General features: G+C 43.3%; 1 protein-coding gene across 1 annotated transcript in view; it reads right to left on the reverse strand.

Moving 5' to 3' along the window:
- Nucleotides 1-1,349: 1,349 nt before the first annotated feature.
- NALF2 (NALCN channel auxiliary factor 2) overlaps nt 1,350-22,159 on the reverse strand; it is a 32,702-nt gene continuing 11,892 nt past the window's right edge. The window contains exons 2-3 of the mRNA XM_026678573.2: nt 15,552-15,723; nt 1,350-14,090 (exon numbers count right to left, since the gene is read on the reverse strand). Coding sequence (XP_026534358.2) covers nt 13,651-14,090; nt 15,552-15,723 — 612 coding nt within the window. The 3' untranslated portion in view covers nt 1,350-13,650. The remainder of the gene's footprint in view (nt 14,091-15,551; nt 15,724-22,159) is intronic.

The following is a 22,159-nucleotide window of genomic DNA, read 5'->3' on the forward strand; positions in this document are numbered from 1 at the left end:
TACTGTAGAGGAGCGGTCGCCAACCGGTGGTCCACGGCCCACTGGTGGTCTGGAAGAAAATTTTGGTGAGCCACAGAGAAATGTCACCCCCAGAGCACCCCCCAAAGGAATTAATGCAGGCTGTGCAGAAACACAAGGCTGAGCCACCCACATGGCCCGCGAGAACCCTCCCTGCCCACTCACTCCTTACCCTGCCAACTTGCCTGCTAAATTGCTATTTTTCCTTTTTTTCCCCGACCATCAGCTGTTCTGCTGTGCCTGGAGATTTAGATTAGTTAGGAAGCAGGAAATGGTTGGATTTCTTGCTTTCTAGCTAGTCTTTAGATCTTCGGCTCTGCTCTTAAGCACAGCCGAACCTCCCTTAGGACTGAAGGTTCAGTTATTCAGTGCAGACTCACAGCAAGCAAATTTTATGAGACTCAGATAGCCGATGGCAGATAGATTGATCACTGAATGATTCTGTGAGCAACACAATCTGCCTGCCTGCTTTGCTTGATTTGGAGTAAAAGTTGCTCTTTTTTAATAAAAAGTTCAGTATTTACATAAATGGTGTGTTGTGAGTTAATTTTGTGAGTTTGCTTGCAAGCAAATTTTATGTGACAGACTGAGCGAGCCAATGGCAGATAGATAGATCTCTGAATGAATCTGTGATTCTGTGAGCAACTCAATCTGCCTGCCTGCTTTTGGATAAAAGTTGCTTGCTCTTTTTTATACAAAATTCAATATTTATATAAATATTTATATTATTTATATACAAGCCATGCCCAGCCAGTCACATGACCACCAAACCACACCCACATATTAGGCCATGTCCACAGAACTGGTTAGTGGTTCCTGGGATTTAAAATTATAAGTTTGGTGGTCCTTGAGGTCCAAAAGGTTGGCGACCCCTGCTGTAGAGGACACTCAGCCTGCTTTCATCATGCCCAGGCCAGGAGGAACATACTTCTCCCAATTATGCAAATTGTTCCCCTGGAACATCTTGTTTTCACATGTTCGCTCTAATTCCAAACTTTTCCAATATCTTTCTCAGTTCCTAGAGCAGGTAACATTTTCCTCCCAGATCTTCTGCTGACCTTTTCTCCACTTGCCAGGGGAGACCACTAGACATCAAAGAGCTGTAGGAAATTTAAAAAGCAACCCAGGAGGCAATAAAGGCAAATATCCCCCCCCCCCCAAATATTTCCTCTCCCCCCTCACACACTTTTAAAAAGAAATTTGGCTTTCAGATTTTCTTCAAGTCTCACCGTTCAACACGTGGATGTATTTTTCTATATATCTGCAATCTACAGACACATCCTGAAGTGAATATTTCTGGCTGCCAAGAAAATCACACACCAGATAAAAAGTTATCAATTCATAACATTTTATTTCTTTACTGGGTTAAACAGGAGCAGAGTAGTTCCCTGATCCAAAATACAACAGAACTGAAAGCATTACAGGTACAGAGACTATTGAAACACAGAGAGTAATAGGATAATAATAATAGTTTAATACAACTGAATTATAGCATGATTTTTATCATTTCCCCCCTCCTTTTTTGTTTTGTTTTTTGTTTTGTTTGTTTTTTTTGTCAAACCATCTTGGAAAACAAATGTAATAGGAACTAGTGCAAAAAAGTTCTAAACATGAAGCACAGTGTATAAAATGACCTAAGAAAAGTGCTCCCTCAAAGAGCACAGCCATTTTCTTATGACGGGAGAGGAAAAAAAGGGAGGACAGAGGGCCAGTGAGGGGGCAGGGGGGGCGCTGGGAGGAGAAGGAGGCTGGAGAGAGAAACAAGGCCATGAGGGAATGAAAGAGTTTTAAGGTTGAGTTCAGCAACACACCTTGTAGTTTTCCCAACATCTCAATCGCCCTCAGAAAAATGCTCCTTGACATCTCAGCCCAGGAGTTCCTCTCTGTGGCCGAAGCAGACCGAGAATTCGTGTGGCCTGCCTTGATCCCTTCTCTCTCTGGCCGACTCCCCTTTGGGTGGCATCGCCTCTTTTATTCCAAGGAAGGACCCTCAAGAGGATCTTAATAATTAAACAATCGCATGGAAAGGAAAGAGGAGCTTTCCCTTGCTGGTCTTCACTTTTTCACCTGCTCCCCCCCCCAACTCTTGCGCCCCAATTCCATAGACCTGCCTTCCTGCCAGAATAGAAAAACCTCACAACGGAAAGGACTCCTTCAACCCAGGAGACAGCAGTGGCCAAAGGAAAAACAGGAATAACCCTACATGTCAAATGAGATGTTATAATAGGTTAGAAATTATATCCAAACTCTGTGTACGCTGAGTCATTTTTATCAGGGGCACAGATGTCCAGGCAAAACGGATCCAATCTTTCATCTCCAATGCTAAGTGCCTTTCTTCCCCAACCCACATTTTACTTGGGGCCAGTGACACCCTTCCCATGAAGAGCCTTCGCCACTTGGTGGGACTTTCACTGCCATCATGGTTGTCTGCAATCACATGGAGCAGGGTTCTCCAACCTTGGCCACTTTGAGACTTATAGACTTCAATTCCCAGAGTTCCACAGCCAGCAAAGCTGGCTGAGGAACTCTGGGAGTTGAAGTCCACAAGTCTTAAAGTGGCCAAGTTTGGAGAACCCTGTCCTGGACCATTACTCTTCCTACCTGCTACTCTAACAGCCCAAAGTCCCAAAGGTCCTTTTTCAAAAGGCAACTGGGCTTTCTTTGTTTTTGCTTGAAGATGTCTCATTTCTCGCCCATGAAGCTTCTTCACTTTTAAGGAAGCTTCTTGGATGAGAAGGAAAATAATCTTCAAGGACAAAACCAAGAAAGTCCAGCTGCCTTTTGAAAAAGGACCTTTGGGGCAACCATGACTTGGATGGCTGAGAATCTCCACAGACACCTACGGCCCAAAGACTCTGACATTTGCAGTTAGTAAAGCATATCTCGGGTAGGTTATTATTTTGTCCTGTGTAGCATTTGAAAAGCAACCTGGCTGGATCTCGGAGGCTTGACCAAATCCCTTTTGGAAAGTAGCCTTCTGGCCACAAATAGAACAGAAGCATATTTTCAGGTCTACCTTGAATTTTAAATACATATTTGAATTTCAAAACTATTTTTTTAGAAAAGCAAAAAACAGTGGTTTTTTTCATGATTCTGGGAAATCACATCCTGTGTGCACCCTCATTTAGTACAGTTGGGGAGAAAAGCTGACATTTTGATATTATTCCACTTTTAAGTATTTGCATATTGGGCACAGTTTATCTTTTAGGACAGGGGTCTCCAATCATGGCCACTTTAAGCCAAGTGGACTTCAACTCCCAGAATTCCCCAGCCCGCCAGGCTTAAAGTGGCCAAGGTTGGAGACCCCTGATCTAGGAAGCAGTTCCCAGAAGCTGCCTGTCCTTTGCTTGTTAGAGCTATTAACTATTGAAGCAACAGTTATCTTTGGCGGGAATGCAAATATGTGGCTCCTTGGCAGGCTTAACCTCAACACTTATGTGTAGAACCTGGATGTTTTGTCTGGTCAGTGGCATGGACCCTGATGTGTTCAGAAACTTTGGAATTATGCTGGATTTTTGTGCTCTAGGAAGTAATACAGAAACAGGACAAAACCAGATGTGCAGAGTTAAGGGGAAAACCCCAGAAGCTGCTAAAATCAGGGATTGCGGCATTAGAGCTTAAGGACTGGGCTGTCCATATCAGATATCTCAGGTCCTTGGACATCTTGGTCTCTTGATAGGTTTATGAAATCCCATCCCCTAAGAATGCAATGAGAACAGGTGGCTGTTTAAAAACTGGCACAGCGCAATCAAAAGCCAGCTTTATGGAGTCTGGTCTGTTCGGTCTTGTGCAATGACTCAGGTAATGGCCATGGAATAAATAAGATTTCCAGACGCTGTCTGTAAACTCTATCTCAGATGCATGTCCCTCTCTGTTCAAGAAAGGTCTTGTCTGATATACACTCAGATATCACCAGACTCTCCATTTTCATCATTGTTCCTTGCCTCCCCCAAGGTTAAGAAAATATTTGGAAAGGTAAACAAAACTGGAAGCTGTGAAGAGAATCGTTTCTTAAGGGATCTTTAAGAGGGAGAAAACATTTGTGAAGGAAGTAGAAAGAATGGCGAATAGATCCTTTTGCTCAAACCCTTAAAACAGGGTCTCCTGAAGTTATCCTTACATTATGCTAGAGAAAAAAAGGGCAGGTGGGAGGGACCAGGTGCAAACTTCTCAGTAAATCTTTCCATCAACTCTTTCTTTTGAGAAAAACATTGTTCAGATCACATGGCAGTTATATTGCGGCATGAAGGCTGAAAGAAATGCTTTTGTTTCTTTTATTTTGTTTATATTTTCCATATTGCTCTTTGCACACTTAGCACATAGAATAGGGTTGGAAGCAGTGGTGGCATTCAGCAAGTTCTGACCAGTTCTGGAAAACCGGTAGCGGAAATTTTGAGTAGTTCGGAGAACCAGCAAATAACATCTCCGACTGGAGATTCCACAATATCCTTCCCCTGCCATGCCCACCAAGCCACGCCCACAGAACCGGTAGTAAAAAAAAATTGAATCCCACCACTGATTGGAAGGGACTTTGAAGGTCTTCTAGTCCAACCCCTTGCTCGAGTAGGAGAACCTATACCACTCCAGACAAGTGGCCATCCTGTCTGTTCTTGAAACCCTCCAGACATGGAGCACCCACAACTTTTGGAGGTAAGTGGTGTTCCATGATGAACCGTTCTCTGTTAAGAAATTTCTGCTTATTTTTAGGTTGGGTCTCTTTTTAATGATCTTTCATCCATTACTGCTTCTTCTGCCTTCAGGTACTTTGGAGAGTAGGTCAAACTTCTTTTCTCTGTAGCAGGCCCTCAAGTACTGGAAGGTAGCTACCATATCACCTGTAGTCCTTCTCTTTGCTACAGTAGTAGGCATACCTAATACTTTCAATTGTTCATATGGTTTAGCTTCCGCATCCCTTACCATCTTGGTTGCTTTTCTCTGTTCCATTTCTAGACTCTCAACATCTTTTTTTATATCATAGTGGCCAGATCAGGCTGCAGTACTCCAAGTGTAGTCTCAGCAATGCAGTATAAAGTAGTACTATTGCTTCACATGAACTTGTTACTATCCGTCTATCGATGCAGCCTAGGACTGTGTTGGCTTTTTGCTCAGCTGCCACATACTGTTGGCTCATACCTAAGGGGTTGTCCACTAGGACCCCAAGTCCTTCTCAGAGTTACTTCTGTTGAGCCAGGTATTACCTATGCTACACCTGTGCATTTTTCTTGCCCAAGCATAAAACCTTACTTTTCTCACTACTGAATTGCATTTTGTTTGGATAGGACCTTGATGACTTTAAATCTTTTACCTTCTCACATTTAATGAATACAGCATCTTTAATATTTTATGCCATGTTATTTAACTTGCTATGAGAACCTGAGCCTGAAGAAATGTATTGTGTACACATGAGGATGAGCGAGGCAACAAAGAGCCTGAGAACAATAACGAGAGACTATGTGTATCTAGGCATGAAAATCCAACAAAATGGGAGCACAGGTCATGTTTTCATTTGTACTTCTAATAAAAGGCCAACATCCAAAGTGCAAGTGGAGGATTTTAGAAGTAAATCACTGACTTATACGATAGTGCTGCTGAAAGAACTTTGGATTGCTGGACCCCGGTCTAAATTACCTATATGAAGAGCTTCTGGCAGGGAATAGGCTGCACCTCACAAGAACCAGGAAGGAAATAAGTGGCTATGCTTATCTGAATAATTGAGAAGCTGTCACAGAGAAGAGGAGGTCACCCTATTCTCCAAAGTACCCAAGGCAGGACAAGAAGCAACAGGTGGAAGATCATTAAGGGACATCCAGCCTAGAACTAAGGAGAAATTTCTTGACAGTGAGAACAATGAATCAGTAGAATGCTTTGCCTTCAGAAGTTGTGGGTGCTCCATCACTGGAAGCTTTTCAAGAAGAGGTTGGGCAACCATTTGTCAGGAATGGTATAGAATTTTCTGCTCAAGCAGCGGGTCGGACTAAATGTCATCCAGGATCCTTTCCAATCCTACGATTCTATCTTCTATGAATAATTTGGGTTTCTAAAATGCAGAATGGCAATTTATTTCATTAAAACATCTTCTGATTTCTCAATTTGGTCTGGCTAACCTTAGGAGCTTTTGAAACTACAAAATGCTTGTATTTGGAAAGTTTTTTGAAAGAATCTAAAACCCAACCTTTTCTTAGGAACTTTGGAATTTAGAGTTGAAATGTTGTATCTTGTAACAATTCATAATTCTTTTCATGTTTAATGCATACTCTGAATGTTTTAAAGAATGATGGGTGTCCAATGCTTCTATTCCACTTAAAGAGTTTTAATATGTAGCATAGAAGTCTTTTAAATAAATACATTTGGATCTGTTCTATACATTTGTTATCAAATCTGCGAGTCTGAATCTCAGATGCCCTCAAACAAAATCCTGCAGGATCATTATTTCTGAGGGAGCACCTACAACCAGGAGTTATTTTCACAGGACACCTTAGAAATTACCCACAATTGTGTTCCTCAAATCTTGACTTTAAGATGTGTGGAATTCAATTCCCAGAATTTAAGAGGATGATCCTCGAGATGCAAAGCATTCTCTTCCCAGGGCATATGCTCCATGTGATCCTCTGGCACCATTTGTGAGTCTGGCACCCCACAAACAGGGGCCACAAGCAAATATCAAATAGTTTCATTCCCTTTCAACCTCTCTTGTTGTGGTGGTTTGCCAGCAGCAGGTGCAGATGGCTGAGGTCTCGGAGAATGAGGACTCGGATGAGGGGCCTGCGTGTGATGCAGGGATGGGGCCAGGACCATCAGGGAGTGGGGTGCTGCCTTCGGAGATTGTGGAGGCTGGCAGCAGCGATGAAGAGGACCCCAAGGAGCCTGTGCCCAGGGCTGCTTGAAGGAAAGAGCAGCTGCAGCAGCACGGGCGACTCAGGAGTAAGGCTGCAAGGTGATGGTCCCTCCCTTAAGGGATAAAAGCCAGCTCTCAGAGGTGGGATTCTTTGCAGGAAGCAAAGAACTTCTTGCACGTCAAGTCTTGTGGAATTTCAGACTATTCTGGCTTGTGTTTGGAGACTTCTGGCTTTGATTATTTCCTTGCAATTTAATCTAGTGAACTTGGCAGCCTTGCACAACCTTGGCAAGGCTTGTTTTTATCTGGGACAATTAGTTTGAAACAGCCTTTTAACCGTGAAGGAACGGAATTCACAGAGAAGCATTAAAAAGGTTTTGCTTTTATCTCCGTTTGGTGTTTGTTTGCTTTGAACGAGGCTTGGGTCAGAACACTTGTTCCTGTACTTGTTCTTAAAAGTTCTGCCTGGAGTCTCCAAAAATGCTGCTTGCAAATCCATGTCAGGACACACTTTCCCTGGCACCCACCAGGAGGGGGCGACAGTAACCTGCTGATACATTGATGCTCTATATTTGGTCCCATCCCAGATGCAACTATTTGGAGACTGAGCCAGGTCTCCCCACAATCAGTCATTTCGCCTAAAATAGGTTTTCAAACTTTCCAGTTGCGCCCACCAGGCCAAAAACTCTTGATGATCCCTGACAAGCGTCATTTCCAAACTTTCTCCATCTAAAAATCTATGGGGGGGGGGGAGCAGTCTATATAGGAAATGGTGTGCAAATTGTGTAAACCTTTCTTTTCTCCTTCAGAACAAACTGTCTAGGGTAGATCAGGGGCCCCCAACCTTGGCAACTTTAAGACTTGTGGACTTCAACTCCCAGAATTCTGGGAGTTGAAGTCCACAAGTGTTAAAGTTGCCAAGGTTGGAGATCCCTGGAGTAGATAATCTCCCACCAAAGTACAGCCTGCTATCACAAGAATCTGAGCTCAAAACTTTCAACAGGCTGCTATTTCCTCCTGCTGCAGAAAGTCTACCCTGTCCACCTCCAAACACTTCATGTACTCACTCTCTGACTTTCTCTGTGGGAGCCTGGTCCTTACCCCCCCTCCCCCGAAACCTCCAGCCCCTGTTTGTATATTTGGTGCTGCCACAGAAGTAGTTGCAACGCATCCAATAAAAGAAAATTGGTGGTTCCTTTATTTCAAATCCAAGCTGACAACATATTTTTGTACCGGTATTTCCTGATTAATGGTCTTGCTCAAGCACACTTTTTGGGGGCTGATCTCTCCCTGCAGCTGGAGGGATGGGGAGGTCCAGGCCATTGTATTTCATGTTTCCTGAGCATGTGCAGACTGCTTCAATGCTTTTGAGACAGTTGAATTACTTCCTTATGCCCAGAGTCTTTTTCAAATGACAGTAACTGAAGTAGAATGTATCCTGTTTAGAAGGGATCAACCAAGCCCAGGAATCGGCTACTAGGGTGGTTTATTTGCATCCGCATAGCTGTAAAAGTTCAGAAATTTCCTTCGGGAAATGGAAAATCCATTTAAAGGAGAAAAAGGGGCACAGACTTCGGCAGAAAAAGTAGGTGATAAAAGAGATGCAAATAAAATAGTAACAATTGAAGAGCATGTGGAAAAAAAATACTAAAGGAAAATAGTAAGAAGTTATTTTCAAAGTCAAAAACTGGCCCAAGAAGCATTTGGGTCACTGGGTCAAGTAGCAAAAGAGACACCACGGAATGATGCGGTTTGCAAAGAAACTAGATTAATCTGCTTTTATATTAATGTCATATTAATATTAACTCTATTGCCATGGTGGCACAGTGGTTAGAATGCAGTAAAGTACTGCAGGCTAATTCTGCTGACTGCCGATTGCCAGCAGTTCAGCAGCTCGGTTCTCACTGGCTCAAGACTGACTCAGCCTTCCATCTTTCTGAGGTCATTAAACTGAGGACCCAGATTGTTGAAGGGATTATGCCGACTCTGTAAACTGCTTAGAGAGGGCTGTAAAGCACCGTGAAGTGGTATATAAGTCTAAGTGCTATTGCTAATGCTGTTTTCGAGGAGACAATCAGAAGTATGCAAGCAAACTGTGGTAATGAGACCTTCCAGATGTCTTTAGAAACTACCCAGCAACAAATTGCCAAGCTGATGGCGTCCAACTGACAATCCTGAAAGAATTCAAAGATAAAGTCTGATGACTTAGCAAAAGTTTTAAAAAAGCCCTTCAAACTAGATGCACATTTTAGACCCAAGAGAAATATAGACCCAAGAAAATATAGACGGATCAAATGTCTGTTCCAGATAAATTGGTGAAATTCTGATCACATTTAAAAAAAAAAAAAAAACTACTCTAAACACAGAAGCTCTGCTGAAGGAAATCACCATGTCTTCCATAAAGATAAATCCTCCCTCTTCAATCTTACAGAATCTACGCCAAGTGGAAGTGTTAATACCACTTTATAAGGCCTTGGTAAGACCATACTTGGAATACTGCATTTTGGTTGCCATGGTGCAAAAAAGATGTTGAGACTATGGAAAGAGTGTAGAGAAGAGCAACAAAGGTTATTAGGGGACTAGAAGCTAAAACATATAAAGAACAACGGCTGGGATTGGGTAGGTCTAGTTTAATGAAAAGAAGGACTAGGGGTGATAACAGTGTTCCCATATTTGAGGGGCCGCCCCAAAGAAGAAGGTTCATCCTATTTTCCAAAGCACCAGAGGGCAAGACAAGAAGCAACGGATGGAAACTAATCAAGGAGAGAAGCAACCTGAAATTAAGGAAAAATTTCCTGACAGTTATAACAACTTGCCTCCAGAAATTGCGGGTGTTCCAACATTGGAATTTTAAAGAAAAGACTAAACAACCATTTCTCTGAAATGGCCTTGGGCCTCCTGCTTGACCAGAGGCTTGGACTGGAAGACCTCCAACTTGGTCCCTTCCAACTCTGTTAAGAGGCATTTTTTTCATCAAAGACTATGAGATGAGAGGATGTGTTCCTGTATAGACTGTTGATAAAATAAACACAAAGCAAAGAGTAAGAAAAGTGGGCAATTTTTCTCAGTGGAGAAGCGGAATTCCTCAAGGATCTATTTTGGGACATTGTGATGGTTGGTGATTTGGATAATTTAAAGGAGTATTGGTTAAATGCATGGAGGACAGCTCTATCAAGTGTCCTTTGGCCATGTAAACTCAGTGTTACCTCCAGACTAGGGCCAGTATGGCCCTTAAACCAGTTGGAGGGAAACAAGAGGCAGGAGGGAAGGATGACCATCTTCCCTCCAATCAAGCACATCATTAGCTGCTAGAAGTCGTATGTTAATTAAGATGGGTTTTGCTCAGATCAGCTCATGTTCCTGTTCTTATGATTGCTCAAATCAGCTTAGGCAACTTTGCAGAATTTTGCATTACCCTCTTTAAATCTATTTTTTTTAAAAAAGAAAAAATGACCCTCCTTTACCCAATTTAGTTGTTAGCCAAGAGAATAGCCTTCCAGCAATGTGAAAAGTAATGAAACCTTTTGGGGTCCAATTCAAAATAACCAGCAATAGAAACTGTCATTGGAGTAACCCAAATGCAGCAATATCTGTTCCATTTTGTTCCTGTAATACTCCTCAATGGGTCCAATTCTGTTGGTTCAATCAACCAGAGGCTGCTTACGGTAACCACGGTATTAAGTGGGTTTTCTATGGCATTCATTATTTGCCCTCGCCTATAAAGAGATCAAGGGTCCATCCACCACTTCCTAAGGCAGGGAGGGGGGTAGTTTCTTATGAATCCCAGGTGATTAAAGGTAAGACAAAAGCTCAATCTTTGATTGTAATTCAATAGTGAATATACTGCTGGATCCCAAGTCTTTTCACTCAGGCAATCTGTTGGCCATGTGCACCATGAATAGCAATTCCAGGTAGCAAAGGAAGTCATTGCAAAGGATGAGGCCCGGTGTTGCTTCATATCGGAATTTTTTCCCCCGTTTTAAATGGGATTGAAAACTATGCCTTCTTTTGATCTCGCTGTGCTCCGCCACCATGTCTTATCATGAACTGAACTGCATATTGTAAATGATAGCCATTTCTTATAGAAATTATGTCACCAAGAAGGACCAAAGCAGGTGGAGAGGGGACACCTTTGGGGACAACTTTGCAAGGACAAGGTGCAGGCACTTCAATCCCTGGCACCTGGTTACAGGGTTGGGAGTAGACCTTACCTGGAGATCCTCTGGAAAACATACACTGGTTTGGAGTGATCCATCTCACCCCTGTCTCATCATCACCCTCTTCCTCATCCTCCTCAAAAGAGGCAAGGTGGGAGCTTATACTTGAGGCAGATATACCATGTGGATTGGATCAAAAATCCCTTCTGTTTTCATGTTGCATAGTATCTAGTGGGATTAAGAAGACTACTCACTTTGGGCATTCAGGACTTCAGTCATAACTTTGAGATGGGTGAGTATCTCCTGGAAGGTTCTAAAGCTCAGACCTCCGAATAACCCAACACGTTGGTTCCCTGTCTGATAATGAATCAAATGAATAGGTAACAATACAGCCTCCCTGTGATTTGCTATGATTATTCACTTCCAACCACACAGAAGGTAGCTTTTCTTTAAGGAGAAAGGAATGTGGCCCAACCTATAACCAAAGAGCACAAAAATCCATAGGGGATGTGATTTCTGGAATTATTAAAATAATCCCACTTCAAGATTTGTCAGACATTACAGAGAAGCCAAGAACGAGGGTTAATTTTTTCACTACCTAATTGTCCTCTAAAGGAGTCTATTTTAGACCAACACAAACCACCTACAGGGGATTCCTTGGTGCTCTCTGAGTCTGGTGGCTTTCTGGCAGACATTTCATGCACTGATATCAGTGCACTGATGATGTTACCTAGTTTGGTCATGAAACGTCTGCAAGAAAACCACCAAGCTCAGAGAGCACCAAGGGTCTCCACAGTCCAAACCTAAGCTGCAAATATTATCTTCTATTGGTATAAATCACATATTTAGAGCTGCTCAATTTTCTCACTCTTGTTTATTATACCCCTCATTGTTTTCACAAATTCTTCTTTCTCAGTGATGATATGTAACACGCCAACTGCTGATGGAGAATAGTCTTTTGGATGCTATCCACATTTCTGAGAGTGAGAGCCTTAGTGAGAGGTTTGAGACAAAAATGGTTCTTTAATATAAGATTAAAAAACCAGAGAGAGACAGAGGGATACTTCCATGTCAAGAGTCTCTTAAAGAGCCTCCCTTTTTCCTTGAATGAAAATTTAACGTTCAGGGAGAGAATTTTTAGGTATCAGAAACAGCCTGCCTGCATTGTGTCTGCATAAAACCATTTTTCCCATGGGCATATGCAGGGAGAGAGAGCATGGGCAAATTTAAATTGAGGAATGAATGTGGACCCAAACCTGGTAGCATTTTGGTAGAGGGTTAATTGAGCCAAGAATAAGGACATGCCTTCAGTTTCTGTAAAGAACCAGGGATTGAACTTGAGTCAGTTAATGAGATTATATGAAGCCGAGCCAAGCCAAGCCTATCAATTGGGAATAATAATAATAATAATAATAATAATAATAATAATAATAATAATAATAATAATAATAATAATAATAATAATAATAATAATAATAATAAACATCTGAGCTGGTTATTTCTCACAGGAAATATGTTGTGGGCCTATTCAGAGTTTTTTTGCTTGGACATTCTGGCTCCACTTGGAAGTCAACTATAATCTTCTTGTGTGAGTGCTAGAAACAAGGAGAGAGGCATTTCTAACTTCCTACCATTGTGCAAAAGTCAGCATGTCTACCTTTTAGAGCAGGGGTCTCCAACCTTAGCAACTTTAAGACTTGTGGACTTCAACTCCCTGAATTCCTGAGCCAGCATGGCTGATAATCCCCCTTCTCCTGCAAAACTAATTAACTAACTCAACGAAAAAGAACAGAAAAGAAACGGGCTTCTATTGGCATATTCTCAACAAATCTAAGACTAACCCTCCAATTTTGAAAGTAATCCCCTTGGAGAAAAGCCTCGTCTTCCTTTCGGGGAAATGCAGGTATTTCATGTGTTTGAGGACATCGTACAGAGATGATATAGGCAGACAGTGAAGGAATTCAGCCCTTCTGGGAACGTGGGACCCCAGACTGCACAAGCTACTGCCGCTGACTTCTCCTGGGCCCGGGCTCAACCGGAAGCCCGGGAAGGTCCGTTCAGCACTTCTTGCAGCTCTTGGTCAGAGAAGGGGGGGAGGAGCCAGAGAGGTCTAAGAAAGAGGGAAGGGAGGGACCCTGTCATCACCCCTGGGTTGCCTGGGACGGGCCTCGCGTAGGACTTGGACCTTGGGGTCAAGCTACTGCTTCTGCCGTTGCCACAGGCCAGTTGCTCACTCTGGAGTGGAAACATCCCGGCCAGGAACCTTACCCAGGATAGGTGGTGGCAGAAGAAGCAGGGGTCTCTCCCGGGGGAGGGGGGACCCTCGCGCTGGCCTTTGCAGGAGACCACCTGCTCCACCTTCCCTCCTGCCCCTTCCGTGCCTGGCTTCCGCAGCTTCAGGCCAGGAGCTCGTGGAGCCCTCTGGGAGGCTGTGTTTCCACACAGTCCCTCTGGGCATCCCAGGGTGGCCCTGCGAGGAGTTGCTCTTGGTGGGGGAGGTTTCCACGTGGGGGGTGGGCCTGTGCATGGCATGTCACCCAACCGGTGCCCCCCAAAGAGGTATAAGGAGTGCCCCTCCCCTCCCCCGCAGGCGCCTTCCCCGCCCTTTCCTTTTGCCTGAGGAGCTGCCCTCGAGCTCGGTCACTCGTCCCTGGCGGTGCTCTCCTCCACGGCGGGAAGGACGTCCAGGCTCAGGCCTTCGCTGCTGTGCACACCGGAGAAGGAGACCATGGTGTGCAGGAGCATGAGGACCAGGACGCAGAGCCGGATTTTGCTGTGGCTGAGGCGAGACCCTGCAGAGACCGGCAGCAGAGACGGGGGAGGGTACTGGTGGTGGTGGTAGTACAGGTGGTAGTGCTGCTGCTTCTGCTCCTGCTGCTCCTCCTCCTTCTGCCGCTGCTGCTGCCGCCGCCGCTGCTCTTGCTGGTGATGGGGGCCGTCATGGCGGGGGTTGTGGGATGACTCCGACTCGGGGGATGTGGTGGAGGTGTTGTTGCTGCGGTCTGGGTAGGGATCGCAGGAGTCCCACTGCACGTCACAGCACTTCGCTTCCGGGTCGGGCAGCTGGCTCTCCAACAACCCTGGTAACACAACAGCACAAGAATTGCCTGCGGAAGAGCCATCGCCCTTGGACCTCTATCCTGCTTCCCAGTGCTTTTTAAAGGCCGGGTCTCTGAGCGGTTGGCAGAGCCGGCCTATAGAGCCCCAACAATCTGGGTCCTCCCACCTCAGAAGGACGGAAGGCTGAGTCAACCTGGAGACAATCAGAATCGAACTCCTGACAGTGGGCAGAATTAGCCTGTAATGCTGCATTCCAACCGCTGTGACACCACGGCCCTTCCTTCCTTCCTTCCTTCCTTCCTTCCTTCCTTCCTTCCTTCCTTCCTTCCTTCCTTCCTTCCTTCCTTCCTTCCTTCCTTCCTTCCTTCCTTCCTCTCTCTCCACCTAGCAATAGCACTTAGACCTCTATCCCACTTCACAGTGCTTTTTAAAGCAGTTTACAGAGTCAGCCTCTTTCCCCCAACAATCTGGGTCCTCCTTTTACCCACTTCAGAAGGACGTAAGGCTGAGTCAACCTGGAGACAATCAGAATCGAACTCCTGGCAGTGGTCAAAATTTGCCTGCAATATTGCATTCCAACCGCTGTGACACCACAGCCCTTCCTTCCTTCCTTCCTTCCTTCCTAACCTTAACCCTCCCCCCCCCCCAGCATTAGCCTGAGTTCCCCCAGCATAAGCAGCGCTAGCGGAAAGCTAAGACTCGCAATGAAAGAGAACCGGATGGGTACGTTCTCCTTGTCTGGGCCACGTGCCCCTCCTCCTTCCCTCCCTGGGGAGCTCTGGATATCTTCATAAGGGGAGTGACCGGGGGTTCACCTGTCGTGACCTTAATTTGGGGTCTGTGCTGATAAAAACAATTTCAAGAAATAATTACTAAAATACTAAACAATAATTAAATAATAAATAAGTAGTGAGTGAGTGAGTGAATGAATGAAGGAAGGAAGGAATGAATGAATATGCCACAGCCTGGAAAATTCATGCTCCCTAATCTTCAGTAATGACAATACCTCTTGTAAGGCTCTTTAATTATATTATGATTAAAAATACGTTACTATACAATACTGTTACTTTTTGTTTTGTTTTATTTTAAGACACCTAACATTGTAGGAGGCCCACAGGCCCACGTCTTCACGGGAGAGTGTAGGTCCAACCCCTACTTCGCATCTGCAATGACCTGACTTGATTTTCATCTTTTAAAGACGAACAATCCCATTTCTAAACTCAAATTTGCACCGTCGTTTTTCTTCAGTGCCATTTGGGTTTGATCTCTTCTTGGGTCTCATCGGACCGTTTTTCTGCTGCTTTCAATCCAAAGGGATGAAGAATTGCCCTTTTTTGTTCGACCCCCTTCATAATGAACAGGTAGTCCTCGACTTACAACATTGCATTTAGCGACCCTTCCAAACTATGAGCGAGGCAAAGGGAGGTACTTCCGTGCTAATCCCCGGGATGCTTCCAAGCCCCTCCCCCTCCAAGCCTTACCTGTGCAGAGGAAGCCGGGCAGCCCTCCGTAGACCAATTCATCGTTGTCAGGCAACACAAAGGGGCACCTCGTCTCCACCTCCAGGCAGTATTGCTTGCATGGAATCCGGTGCTGGCACTGTAGTTGGGTCACATCAAAATACTCAGAGCACAGCCAAGCCTTGTAGACGGCCTACGTGAAAGGAACAAGAGTCCAGAGGCAATAATACAGTAGCAAAAGCGACACCCCACCCCCCACAAACCCCCAAGAATCTGAATGGTGTCTGCTGGGATGTATGGATAGTCCTTGACTTACAATGGTGAAATTAGAGGCCGTTCAAAATGGCAACGGCACTGAAAAAAGTGGCTTAAGACCGTTTTTCACACCTACAACCATTGCAAGCATCCCTGTGGTCACGTGATCAAGAGTCCACAAGTCTTAAAGTTGCCAAGTTTGGAGACCTCTGGTTTACTTCCTTATATTGTCCCACATTGCAGTTGTCTAGTACATGCCACCTACTGGTCTCCTGACCCAGGTAGAGACCAGCTTCCAAGAGAAAGCAAATTATATTAACATACTAATGGACTAGTGCAGGGACTCAAGGAAAACACATTACACTCCCCCCCGCCCCCACTGCCGCTGGAAAAGTTAGGGACCTCTAGTTTAAACCACTCCTAGCTTTTTAGCCAGAAGTCGATCAAAAAAAACATGGCTGGGTGATTTGCAACATCCAGGAAAGGGCAGACAATGTCATGCCCCTGTTGGAATCTGATTCCAAGGGGGAGGCCGAGCAGCTGACAGGGAGTGGGAGTGTGGCTCCATTGGCTGTGGAAGAAACTGGGGAAGGGCACAGTCCGGCTGGGCAGAGCAGGAAAGAGGTAGAACAAGGGAGAGGGAATTCAGAGGAAGACCCAGGCCCACCCCCCTCTTCATCCTAGGGCACGCAGGGAGGAACGGAGAAGGGAGCAACTTGAGTTGCGTGGCTTATGGGGGAGGAAAGGGCCCTGATTAGCTGCAGCTGGGAACACAGTGTTTAAAAAGGGAGATTGCGCACAGCAACTTGTTGGAAGCAAATCGTGAGTTATCTAGTATTGTCCAGGCTTATCTGGGTCCCTGGTGTCTTCCCAACTGTGTGTGTTTTGCTGGCCTTTCAAGTCTGCAATTCCTTTTCCTGCCCTGTCAAGTTAATTGCTGCAGCGTGGTTTGTTTGGATTTTTAGTTGCAGTTTGTATGTATTTTGTTTTCAGACTGAATTTCCTCCACTTAAAGACTGTTCTTGGGAGAGTTTTTTTTCTCCATCTGAAGGTAACTGGACATTGGGGGCAAAATTGGAAGTACTAAAGGGACTTTTCTTACTTATGTGACTGTGTTGCCTTTGTGCCACGCCCCTTTGGGTCATCACAGACAGCTACAAATTGGCCGCATTCACATTACTCCACCCACACCTCCTGACGCACAGACACCAATCCCTGGCTGAAGATTTGAAAATACCGCTAAAATACTAACTGCTTTTCCAGATTGTGTATCCTGCTCCAAGACACAAAAATGAAACATCTGGAAGAAAACATGCAAGCTCAGAGAGCACCAAGGACCCCTGAGACAAAATTTACCAAATGCTGGATTGGTCATAAAATGGGGCAAAATTCACTTAACAAATGTCTTACTTAGCAACATAAAAGATCGAGCACTACCTGCATAGGGTAGGAGGAAAGATCAAAAAAGAGAAGAGAAAAAGGCAGCTTTTGTTTTTGTAAAGCACAAACATCCACAGTCAGCCAGATTGTTTCCTCCCAAACAAAAACCTTTCTCAGTTTTCTGAGATTCACAGAAACTATGATTGAAGACGAAAATGTGCCCACAAATCAGGTTCCTGAGCCATCAGTGTAATAGCTCTATATCCCCTTTGGGCCTTTTCCCCACTAGAAATTTTATATTTATGATCTAATACGTTTTGCAGACTAATAAAAATTCTTCCTATGGGATCAGTTCCATTGCTTTGGTAAATTTTGTCTCGGGGGGTTTGCTTGTCAGAAGGTTGCAAAAGGGGACACAGCCACAGTCGTAAGTATGAGTCAGTTGCCCAGCATCTGAATTTTTATCACGTCGTTATGGGGATGCTACGAAGGTTGTAAGTGTGAAAAATGGTCATAAGTCACTTTGTTCAATACCGTTGTAACTTAGAACGATCACTAGACAAACTGTTGTAAGTTGAGGACCACCTGTACTCTGCTGAATGAATTGTAAAGGAAATGTAATTGGAGCCAATTGAGTAGACGAGTAGACAAGTAGTATGCCCTGGTAAGAAACATTCAAACGTGTGTGTATATTAAATGTACTTTATGTTAAATATAAATGACTAAATCATGTATGCTAATGTATATTGACTACCTAATGAATACGTATATGGAAATGATATATAAACCTATATTTCTTTGTCTAGGATAACTTTTGCATTAGGGAAACTGCCCAATGATCATTAAAAAATTTTAAAAAATAGTATCTTTTGGTTACAGTCCAGAATAAAATAACAAAAAAATTACCCTGATTTCAATACTTTCACTGTAACCCATAAGTAATAAAAAAGATAACTAGAAGTTAGAATTACTAACATGATGCTATAAAATGACAACCCTAAAATATCTTCATAAAAGCCCTTAATATTAATACTAAAACTAAAGACTAAGAGAAGGCTTCAAAGGGCAAAAAAATATGTAAAAACAAATAAAGGTTAGAAAAATAAAAATATAATTTTGAAGAATATGAAAGTGAAGCTGTAAGGATGAAAGTAGAAAGAGAAGCAAAAGAGATCTGGTATAATTTATTGGTAGACAGTTAAAGACATTTTTGAGAGCATTAAAGAGTGATTAAGAGGTTTTTCAGCTGGCTTCCTGGGATTAGTTGGGAGGGTTGCTACTACACCAGGCTCCCGGCCCGAGTTTCTGGAGGCCATCGGTGTGGATGTTGAAGTTCCCCAGGCGCTAGGAGACTGGGGTTGGCCTCAGAAGAGACTCGGGAGTTTATGGCCGCCGGGGGACCTCTCCCAGATCATCCATGGGCCCATGCCAGGTATGATTTTCTTGTCAGAGCAATGACAACGTGATCTAGTGAGGGATCTATTCTTAACCAGGGGTGGGATTCTACCAGTTCGGACCTATTTTTCTTTCTTTTTAGCTAAGATTTAATTTTTTCTTTTCAACCTTTATCCATCTATTATTCTTTAATACGTTTATATTAAATAATATAAATTTAATACATAGATCTAGATGGCAACCTCACTTGCATTTAAGATCTACTTCAACATTTAGCCGCAGGAGGGACAAAGAGGAGAACTAAAAGTTCCTAGGACTGAGGAGAAACTTCCAAACAGTGAGGACAATTAACCAACGGAATAGAAGTTGCCTTCAGAAGTTGTGGGGGCTCCATCACTGGAGGATTTGAAGGAGAGGTTGGACAAGCACTTGTCTAAAATGTAAAAGGTCTCCTGCTGGACTAGAAGATCTCCAAGGTTCCTTCCAACTGTGATTCTATTATTCTGTCTCAGTTCATTCTGAGCCTTAGCTTTCACGACTTCATCCTTGCAGATTCAGGGTTTTGGCCAATATTCTGATTTAGTTATGTGTCTCGCTTTCCATTTTTCAAAAATACTTATTTTTGTCTCTCAGTTTGTCAGAGAGTTCTTTATGCAACCGTGCTGGTTTCATCAGGGGTTTCTTTCCCTGTGGCCTTTTATAATCTTACTTTTTCAATTTTCCCAAGCATTTTGATTTCTTTCCCCTTTAAGATTTCTATCCATGAAATCCTTCCTAAGTTCTCTCTCTAAGATGTGGAAATCAGCTCTATTAGAGTCTAAGATGCTCTTTTGACTTTATTTAATTATGTGCCTACATTAGGTTGAGTTCCAATATGACACAGTCACTCTCTCCTAAAGTTCCCACAACCTCAACCCCTTCTTTCATCTCTCTTGGTAAGGATTAAGTCCAGTATAGCTGACCCTCTCTCTGGTTCCCTCTTCTACTTTTCGGATGACAAAGTGGTCCGGTAGGTTCATCAGGAACCTGATCTCCCACTTGATGCAGGGTAATTAAACTCCTCCATTACTACTATAGTAATGGTGGTAGACTTTAGAAGAAACCCTCCCATACTACCACCTCTTACAATACTAGACAACACAGTATCAACAGTACAGACTTTCAAATTTCTAGGTTCCATTATATCACATGACCTAAAATGGACACCTAGCATCAAAAACGTCATCAAAAAAGCACAACAAAGAAGGTTCTTTCTGCGCCAACTCAGGAAGCTCAAACTGCCCAAGGAGCTGCTGATCCAGTTCTACAGAGGAATGACTGAGTCTGTCATCTGCACCTCTATAACTGTCTGGTTTGGCTCTGCAAACCAACAGGGCAGACACAGACTTCAGAGGATAATTCGGACTGCAGAAAAAACAAATACTACCCACCTGCCTTCAGTTGTGGACCTGTATACTGCAGGAGTCAAAAAGAGGGCTGTGAAAATATTTACAGAGCCCTCACATCCTGGACAAAAACTGTTTCAACTCCTTCCCTCAAAACGACGCTATAGAGCCCTGCACACCAGAACAACTAGACACAAGGAGAGTTTTTTCCCCAAATGCCATCACTCCACTAAACAAATAATTCCCTCAACCCTGTTCAACTATTACAAAGTCTGCATTACTATTACTGTTAATCTTGTCATCACTCCTTATCACCCATCCCCTCCCACTTGTGCTTGTAGGACTGTAACTTTGTCACTTGTATCCTAATGATTTTTATTGACTGTTTCCTCGTATGATTTGATTGCTTATTATACCCTATGACTATTATTAAGTGTTGCACCTGATGATTCTCGACTCTTGAGACAAATGTATCTTTTATGTACACTGAGAGTGTTTGCACCAAAGACAAATTCCTTGTGTGTCCAACCACACTTGGCCAATAAAGAATTCTATTCTATTCTATTCTATTCTATTCTATTCTATTCTATTCTATTCTATTCTATTCTATTCTATTCTATTCTATAGCAGGCTTCCTGCATATCTTAGCTAACTAATTAGCAAAAAGTTCATCTATTTCATCTGTTTGGTTGGGTGGTCTCTACTGTATGCCTCTGACAGTATAAAGAAAAAGCCACAAAAACGTTATCCTTGATTTTGCTATAATTAGGGCTTGAATTGTTACATAAGCAGTCACTGGAATTATTTTACAGTCATTTTGTGACAGCTTCTTGAAATAAACCTATTTACTAGAATTTTATGTCCTTGAATTGTTTCCTGTGCTGCTTCCAGTTCTAATATCTCTTGAGCGGTTTGACAGTAATTTCCTTAACTCATTGCTTCCTTTTTCACAGGAGGAAAAAAAAATAGTTCCAGTTTCTACACCGAGACAAGGATGATTCTTTGCAGCATCACCACTCTCAGAAAAGGTTGTGAAGACTTTGCTTCTGTGGCCCAACATCATTACTATAAGGTGGCCCAGATCGATCATTTGAACCAAACGATGAATCAAACACCACAGAAATTAGCCCAAATCCAGGAAATTGCCAGACAAAACGTTTCATGTATCTATATTTTCAGAGCAGCATATCCTTCTAGAAATGTTCTACCCCTTTTCCTCAGTGATTTGCCTGATGATTATTATCTGAGGTCCTGACACTTTATGGGCATCACTTATCCTAGTACACAGCCGCCTGGATATAAACAATTATACCAATTTTATGATCAGATGGACAGCTGCCTTCAGTAAACCCACCAGGTAGACAACAACAAATCACAGAATCCAACAACAAATCACAGAATCCAACACTTATGATGAGGCAAATAGCTAAAGACATCAGGAATTGTAGTAGAATATGGAGGGAAGTAAGCAGTGGGGACCTCAAGGTTCTGTCTTGAGCAGAACTCTGATTTTAGGTTTAACCGATTAATAGGTTTGTTGTTATAGAAATGGCCAGTTATGATGTAAAAATAAAAAGTTGAGGTTTGATATTACTATCTCATTCTACTGCACCAATGGGAGTCAGAGGTCAACGCCTTTGTCCCACACTTTTCCCTTCCCTTTTTCCTCCCCTATTTTCCTGCTATTTTCTTTTGTACTATATAAACTAATAAAAATGTTAAGATTCAAAGACTCTCTCTTGGGCCCATACTCTCCGACTTCTTCATAAATTATCTAGATGAGGGGATAGAGGGAAACCTCATCAAATTTACAGATGACACTAAGCTGGGAAGAGTTGCTAACACTTTGGAAGGTGGACTCAGGATTCAGAAGGATCTTGACAGACTTGAACATTGTCATGGAGAAATTTGTCATAGTACCTGACTGCCGGACAAGAAGCAATGGATGGAAGCTCACTAAAGGGAGATCTAACCTAGAACGATGGAGAAACGTCCTGACAGTGATAACAATTATTCAATGGAACAGCTTGCCTCCTGGAGCTATGGATGCTCTACACTAGAGCTTTTTAAGAGACGAGATAACCGATTTTTCAGGATGGTATGAGATCTCCTGCCTGGGGCATGAGGTTGGACTAGAAGACCTCCAAGGTCCTTTCCAGCCCTGGGATTCTATGGACAGAAAGGAATTAGGTCATGATTCTGCTTTTTCCTTCT

Source organism: Notechis scutatus, chromosome 10 (assembly GCF_049901735.1).
Source record: "Notechis scutatus isolate UNSWTSFEM ecotype Mainland chromosome 10, rNotScu1.2, whole genome shotgun sequence".
In the NCBI taxonomy this organism is placed as follows: Eukaryota; Metazoa; Chordata; class Lepidosauria; order Squamata; family Elapidae; genus Notechis; species Notechis scutatus.